Source organism: Lactuca virosa, chromosome 6 (genome assembly GCF_052849685.1).
Source record: "Lactuca virosa cultivar CGN04683 chromosome 6, Lactuca_virosa_CGN04683_v6, whole genome shotgun sequence".
NCBI classification, from domain to species: domain Eukaryota; kingdom Viridiplantae; phylum Streptophyta; class Magnoliopsida; order Asterales; family Asteraceae; genus Lactuca; species Lactuca virosa.
The window spans coordinates 104,741,055-104,749,257 of NC_136431.1; the positions used below are offsets into that span (position 1 = coordinate 104,741,055).

Genomic DNA, 8,203 nt, shown 5'->3' on the forward strand with positions numbered 1-8,203 from the left:
TATAAGAAATGCATGAGGCTTGTATTTTTGAAAAGTGAAGCACTTCTTCTTCTTTTCTTATGCTCTCTAAAAATGTGAGTTTTCTACTCTTCTTCCTTTTTTTCTTTTGAAGTTAGTTATGTGGTTTAGAAGCCTTCTTGAGTTGTCTCCTTTAGTGGCTATTTGAGTTAAGAACTTAAAGGCTTCAGACACTCAAGAATACAAGAAGGAACTATCATTCTAAGTGGCTTAATCTTGATGGTGGATACTTGTAGAGAAGATCATGTTCTTTGATCTTTATGTATTCATCAACAGCCCAAAACCAAGTCGGTTCAAAGGCTTCAAAGGGTATCTCTAAAACATCCTATGGTTGTTATTATTTCATTCTAACCTCTATAAATGGATCAATGATGGTTGGTTTTGTTATGAATTAAAAATAAACTTGTTATTTTTAAAGTCTTCCGTTGCCGGTTTTTGTGAAAACCAAACTTATATTTCGTATCAAAACCCAACAGATACTATAGTAAGTCATTTGTATAGGAAGGTCTTTTTGGTAGATTTTATACATATTACGTTATACAGACACTAAGTGCACATTTCATCCAGTTGTTCTCATGTACCTTTGGGGTTGCCTTTTTGGGATATATTTCAGACATTTTGGTACAAATGGATGGATGGTGCATGTTAATTCAACTTTTATTATTGAATTGTTTGTAATGGACCTTGGATGATGTAATGAACCCCCATTATGGTATATTATCTTCACATTATGGTATGTTTGTTATGCTTATATTATAGATCATTTTTGTAACACCTATTCTAGGTATGAGTCAAATTTTAAATATTAATTTTTATTTTGAGGTGGTAACGACTTAGTGTAGCTTCACCACGGCGTGGCGGTATCATTTTGGATCGCGGGTTTAATTGACTCGCCACGGCGTGGACATAGGCGCCACGGTGTGGCATATGTTTTTAATGAGAAACCCTAATCCATGGGATTTGGGCCCTATTTAATGAACATTAAGGCTAGGGTTTCATGATCATTCAGCCTCCATAACCCTCTCAAGCTCGGAAACCCTAACCCTAACCTCAATTTGAATTGTGAGCTCATTTTGGTGTTTTTGGTGATTTTTGAAGGAGAATGAAGCCTTTGGTGTAGTGTTTTACCTTGCAAGCATCATCTACATCCATTCGCATAACTTCTGGATCTTGGTAATTGTCCAAGACTCAACCTTTTTCCCTCAAAGTTTTTAGATCTTAGATTTTGTCCCATTTTCGTCATTTCTTGATCGGTTTGAGTAGTGAGATCTGATAAAGTTTGTAACGTTATGAATCACCAGGCCATTTAGGGTAGTTGGTGTTTTAGATCTGGATTAGAAATGAGTTTTGGGTGTCATGCTTGGATTTTTGGCAATTAACGCTCATTTTGACTCAATATGAGTTCAAGACATGCATTTCACATGCACGTCTGAAAACTGGGATTTTTATGTTAGTAAAAGTGCAAGAAACCTTTCCGGAAATGTTGGAGAAGGGGTCTTCAGGATTAAGTGTTTATTGATTAAGCCAAGTTGTGTTTTTTCCCTTTTAAACCTAGGAGACGATATCCTTATCTTTTGGGGAGTCTAAAAGGATAAAGTTGAAAACTTTATCCATTTAGACAATAGAATAGAATATATCTAAGCTTTGGAGCCCTTAGAATCAAAGGAATCGACTTAACCCATTAAGCTATTAGGAACCTAATGCCCACGACATGGCCTTAGGTCGCCACGGCGTAGTGACTGGATAGGGCCCATCTGTTTATTCTTTTCGCTGCCACAACATGGCGACCAGTTGAAGTGAATTTTGACCATTACCGTTGACTTTGACCAAATTTGATGTTAGGTTATTTAGGGTATTTTGAGTAGTAGATTGAGGCTTAGTCCCTGTATGTTGTACTGTTGACCCGTAGAGCCGGTACTTGGAGCAACATTCAGTTCAGCTATCTTTCGGACATTTAGGTGAGTTTTCCTAACTATACTTGTGTGTTGAAGAAACCAATGCCAACCTACTAGGTTATATATGAAGACATATAGGATGATGTTTTGTTAGTTATGTGTTAGACTTGTAGATTTGTATGATTACACATGTTCGTTATTGATTATTATTGTATATGTCGACATGTTATTGTGTGATGGATTGAGGTGAACCTGCTATGTGTTGAAGGCCAAGGAAGCGGTCTAGCTTATGATGTAGGCTCGGGAGCGATCCACCTTGTAGCTAAAGGTTCGGTGGCGGTCCAGCCTAGTGTTGTAGTCCAGGTTGTGTGTGTTGTATTATGTTGTTGTGTGGGGTACTTTGGGGGAAATCACTAAACTTAGGCTTATAATTTGATGTTTTGGTTATATCCTTGACATTACCTAACACATTTAGAAAATTTGTCTAATTAATTATACAATAGACTATCATTAATTTAAGGTCTATACACTTACAGTACAATATATACCAAACGTTAACTAATAAAGTCATAAACGAAAAAATGGCCCAAGCTAGAAATTCATACACATTCGATCAACATAACAATATATACACATATGCCCATTCTAAATGAACCATATATGAAATGCCACCAACAAACCGCTGAAAAGCGGAATTCAAACTTACATCACATATAGAGGTTCTCGTTTGGCAACCTTTGTGAAGGAACAACGATGAGTGGTTCTCTTTTCTTTAGTGTAATTCCAAATTTTTCAGAGAGGTCATGCTTTTCACCCTCCGGCAAGCTCCAGTCGAATGAGTGTAAGAGCGATGCCAAGATATACATTTGCATTTTCTCCGCCAATGGAACACCTGGACACAATCTCCTTCCCGACCCAAATGGGATGAAATTTAAATTGCTTCCTTTGAAATCATATTTGTTTGTCAAGAACCTTTCTGGATTGAATTCTAACGGATTGTCCCAATACCGAGGGTCCCGATGGATTGACCAAACATTCAGAAACACGGTACAACCTTTTGGAATGGTGTATCCACCGACAATACAATCCTGGCTTGGCGATCTTGGGAGTATGAGAGGGACTACAGGGTGCAACCGAAATGTTTCTTTAATTGTTGCATCTAGGTATTGTAGTTTAGGGAGATGAGATTCTTCGACAATGTTGTCAAGTCCTACGATTTCTGCTAATTCTTCTTGAATCCTTTTCATTATGTAATGATTTTGCATGATCTCTGCCATTGCCCATTCTATCAGCGTTGTGGTTGTTTCTGATCCTGCAACCATAATGTCCTGATACAACAAAAGTTCAACCAAATTGTAATTTTTGCAGTCTAACTAAAAGGAAAATTCTGAGGCTATTTTGTATTCATGCAGATGGATCTTTCTCAATTACTGGATAGGTGTGACCTACGATATATGAGCTATGCAAAATTATTTGTAAAGTATTATCCCTACCTTTCGAAGTAATTTTAAAGAATATTAATTACCAGGAGAAGCGCCTTAATCTGGGTGATGCTAATCGATGTTGCATCTTTTTGGTCCTCGAGCTCTAATAAGATCTGTAAAAGATCTTTCTTTCCTTCATGCCCAACTGCATCCTTCGGCTTTTTGGAGTTAGATATGATCCGATCGTCGATAATGCTTGTGAAAATTTGATCCAACTGATGAAGTTGCCTCTTGGTCTTCCTTAAGATGCCTTGTAGATCAAGCCATGCAAGACTAGGGAAGATATCAGAGAGATTCGGCTGTCCCAGAATCTCAACGATATTTGAAGAAATCATCTGCAACTCTGCTCCAAAATGGCTACCTTTCGCGTTTGGATCGGAAGTGTTTTCCCAAACCATGCTTGTGAGGACGTTAGCCTCTGTTGAGAAAGCAATCTGGCTAATGTCAATTGCAGACCCAATCTTACTATAAATATTTTTTATAGTTTTCCTAACTTCATCCCTTCGAAAAAACCTGCACGCTTCAAGATTCTTGTTGCTTAGAACTTCATGGGCAAATATCTTACGAAGGTTACGCCAATATGAGCTGTTATCAGACCATACTACATCTACACCTCCATAGGAGATTGCTAAGGCAGCTATTGACGGATTGCGGTTAGCAAATATGTCATCTTGCTCACGGACCACTGCCTTTACTAGGTCAGGTGTATTTATGACGACATGAAGTTTGCTTCCCAAGTGAAACTTGAAAATGGGTCCGTAAATGTGAGCCATGTTACGGAATTGTTTGTGTAAGTCACGACCAAGAAATGGAAGGTAGCCTACAATTGGCAAGGAACGAGGACCTGGTGGCAATGATGGTGCAGCTGAAGAGTTCGAAGAGTTCCATCTCCGCCATAAAATAGCGAAGATCATTACAGAAATGGTGGCAAGTGCAAGAGTAAGGTGGTCTTTGTTGCTGCGTTCCCACCTCCATGATGAACCCTGGTTGCGGTTGCTGAGTTCTTCCATTTTTTTTTTTTTTTTGAATATGATGAATGTGAAGACCATAAAACAAAATCGCCTGCTGGATTTAAACCCCAAGCGACAGCTTAAATTATACAAACCAAAAATGTTAAAATTTTAATTGAAAATAAAATACATTTAAGAATGTATATGTGTGATCCATATTTATTACTTATTATCCGAAAGTCAGAACCGTGTGAAACCTTATATTCTATTTATCTATTATTTCAGAAACGGTTAGGTACCATTCATTTTCTGTTTATTATTTTGAATTACACATTCGTCATCTTGTTAGCGACCAATTATGATATAATAATTTTTTTGGTTCAAGATTAATAATTGCTTAAATTATGTACCAGGAAATTCAAAATGTCAATTCCATTGTTGAAAGCCTTCCTGTAGGTGGTTAGTTCATACTCAGATTCTCATACTTGGTCAAACATTTGCAATGTTGATAGATCCTTTATCTGTGTTATGAAGAACTTACAGTATTGGTCCCTCATGCATATGAAAAATACTTTTATATATTTCTTAGGGATAATGACTTAAAAGGGTAACATATTATTTGATTTGTACACATTTGGTCACTGAGTTTTTTTTTGTCCACATTTACCCCTTAAACTTGTTAAACTGTACACATTTAGTCCTTATGACCTGTTACTCCAGGTTAGCGGGAAAAATGACTTGATAGGGTAATATATTTTTCATTTTGTACACATTTAGTCCTTAATATTTTTGTACATATTTAGTCCTTAACATTTTTTTTTTCAAAATAAGTCTTTTTTTTGTACTCATTCAGTACTTATGAATGATTTCTTTAGATTTTTTTTCACGACATCTTACGTAAGACAATCATTGATGAGGTGTTTGGGGTTGTTGATGCTTATGTCCAATGCGATCTCGACTGTTTGGTTGCGTAAGTCTTGTGGTTTGGCTTATGTCTTGTATTTTGAACATCGTAACTTCTTCATACGATATCAGATTTTAATGATCTTTATCCACGTGTTTATTTTTTGAGTCTACTACAACTTTCATTAAGATTACTCCCGTTAAAATGTAATATATTTTTACTAACGATTTTATAAAAAAAACATACATACATGCATTCATAAAAAACGTATAGACAGGGTGTTGCCGAGATGAAATAGGTGTTGCCGATACATGAAAAATAGGTATAAACGTAAAAAAAAGCGAAAATTTTTCCACTGCGAACAGAAAAAACAGGTGTTGTCGGTGCAACACCGGGACCATACTAAATTCGCCACCGCGTATGGATATAAAAATCGTAAGTAAAAATATATTCTTTTTTAATGGGAGTAATCTAAATGAAAGTTGTAGTAGACTAAAATACGAACGCATGGATATAAAGATCGTTAAAATCCGAGATTATATGAAGAAGTTATGACGTTCAGAACACATGACCTAAGCAACCAAGTAGTCGAGATCGCGATAGATATAAGCATCAAAAGCCTCATACACCTCATTAATGAATGTCCCACGTAAGATTTTGTGAGAAAAAAACTAAAAAGTCATTCATAAGTACTGAATGAGTAAAAAAAATGACTTATTTTGCAAAAAAAAAAAAAAGGACTAAATGTGTACAAAAATATTAAATACTAAATGTGTACAAAGTGAGAAATATATTACCCTATTAAGTCATTTTTACCGGGTAACCTGGGGTAGCCGGTCATAATGACTGAATGTATACAGTTTAACAAGTTGAAGGGGTAAATGTGGACGAAAAAAAAACTCAGTGACCAAATGTGTACAAATCGAAAAATATATTACCCTTTTAAGTCATTATCCCTATTTCTTATTTCTTTTTAGTTATTTATAATTAAGAAAATTTTCATTCATATCTTCTAAACTTTAAATATTAATTTTATATCCTTGTAAAAATCAAAATTACTTATATCCAAAATTACTTCTATATCAAAATTACTTTTATATCCTTATAAAATTATAAAAAATATATTTATCCTTATCAACATTACTTCTATATCCTGATATTTATATTTGCAAAATTCAAAATTAATTCTATATCCTTACCAGATTATAAAATTTTTATTTATATCAAAACATAAACTTTAATTTGAATTATATCAATTTAATATTAAAAAACTTATTTAAACTTTAAACTTTTATTGAATTTCCCAAAATACCCTTCCCAAGCTAAATCCCAAATTAAAGATTAGGCCAGGTATCTTGTATTTCCGTATATCATCTTGGTCGTACACTAAACATCTCTACATTCACTCTCATTTGTAAATTCGGTTTCTATCTCTATGCATGTGGTTTCTATTGATATTATATGTGTTTTTTTTAGCATGAAATTCAGGAATTAATATGGGGTTTTTGTTATTTGGGACTGAGTAATATGACTAATAATTTTATTAGGTTTTTGTCTGAACTGGTCCTATGCTGGTTAATGGAGGAGCTGTGGTGTTGATGCTTAATTAAATCATGGTTGTTTTCAAGTGTATTATAGGCTTATTTGCGGTTCAGATTCTATTATGGGGGAAATGTGCTGTTGATGATATAAAGAATTGATACACCTATTTAAGCATACATGCGTACCTGCGATGAGGAATAAATGGCGGCAGCAAGTAAATGACGTGCAGGAACCTTTATAACATTTAATTAGGTTTAATGTTAATTAATTTTGTTTAATGCTAATCTTAAATAGGAAAGGGTATTTTAGTACAATTACATAAATTTTGATTCTTGATAAATTTTTTTATATTAAATTAATTTAAACCTAATAAAATTATGAGTTTGGATATAAATGTGTATTTTATAATTTTATAAGGATATTGAAGTAATTTTGATTTTTACAAGGATACAGAAGTAATATTTAAAATTTAGAAGGATATCAATGATATTTTCCCTTATAATTATTATATAAAAAAACATAAAAATGACCCACCCCACTCTCACCCATCCATCCCCACATCATCCATTGCACCCCACCCCTTCCTCTCCAATCAACATTGTGCTCACATTCCCCCCTCCGTTCCATTAACAATCAAAACCATAGTCATTGTTGCTATACACCACCAATCACTACGGTCACAAGAACCACCAAGAACAATCACTCGTTCAGTCATTCCTTCCCATCCAGAATCACCTCTAGTCACCCCTTCACCACTAAGTACCACTAAAAAACCATTTGATCACCCTTTTGCCATTGAGAATCATATAATCGTTTTAAGGTTTGTAGAGACAAAATGTTTATTATACCGGTCTTTTTCAATGAATTCTTCATTTTCTCGATTTTAATTTATCCAAAATTTTAAGTTATCATTTTCGATTCAACCTTTTCATGTGCGCATTTCATGTGTGTAGATATCTCACGAATCGGGTGGAGGCAGCTTAAAATGCTTTTTGGTTTATGACTTAGTTTTCGGCAACAAGACATTTATACATTTGGATTTTTCCATAATATATGACCTTTTAAAGGATTTTGGTACAATCAGGAAAAAAAATAAAAAAAAAAAAAAAATGTGCAACCTTCTTCCATTGAGAATCACAAAAACATTTCGAAGATACATACTCTTTCTTCTATTCATCTTTTCCAATGGATTCTTCATTTTGTCGATTTTAATTTAACCTAAATTTTAGATTATCACTTTCGATTCAACCTTTCCGTGTATGTAGATATCTCACAAATCGGGTAGAGGCAGATTAAAAAGTTTTTCGTTTACGACTATGTGCGAAAAATAAAAATGGGCCCCTGAATATACTTTTTTATATAAGAAAAATTTGTTCATACGACGATAGGTAGATAAATATTATAAAAACA

At 34.3% G+C, this 8,203-nt stretch overlaps 1 protein-coding gene across 1 annotated transcript; it reads right to left on the reverse strand.

Annotated features, from left to right (window-relative positions):
- Window positions 1-2,495: 2,495 nt before the first annotated feature.
- Window positions 2,496-4,478, reverse strand: LOC145122697 (cytochrome P450 76C1-like). The gene is made up of 2 exons (XM_079058257.1): window positions 3,439-4,478; window positions 2,496-3,241 (listed from the first exon to the last, which is right to left on the reverse strand). The coding sequence occupies exons 1-2, from the start codon at window positions 4,444-4,446 to the stop codon at window positions 2,621-2,623; spliced, it is 1,629 nt and encodes a 542-aa protein (XP_078914383.1). The 5' UTR covers window positions 4,447-4,478; the 3' UTR covers window positions 2,496-2,620.
- Between the last annotated feature and the right edge of the window lie 3,725 nt (window positions 4,479-8,203).

Bases quoted from the DNA above. Each gene is read 5' to 3' on its own strand.
- LOC145122697 (XM_079058257.1), bottom strand. From the start codon at position 4,446: ATGGTCTTCACATTCATCATATTCAAAAAAAAAAAAAAAATGGAAGAA. The intron at 3,242-3,438 runs GTAATTAATATT...TTGTTGTATCAG, and splicing joins AGATTAAGGCGCTTCTCCTG to GACATTATGGTTGCAGGATC.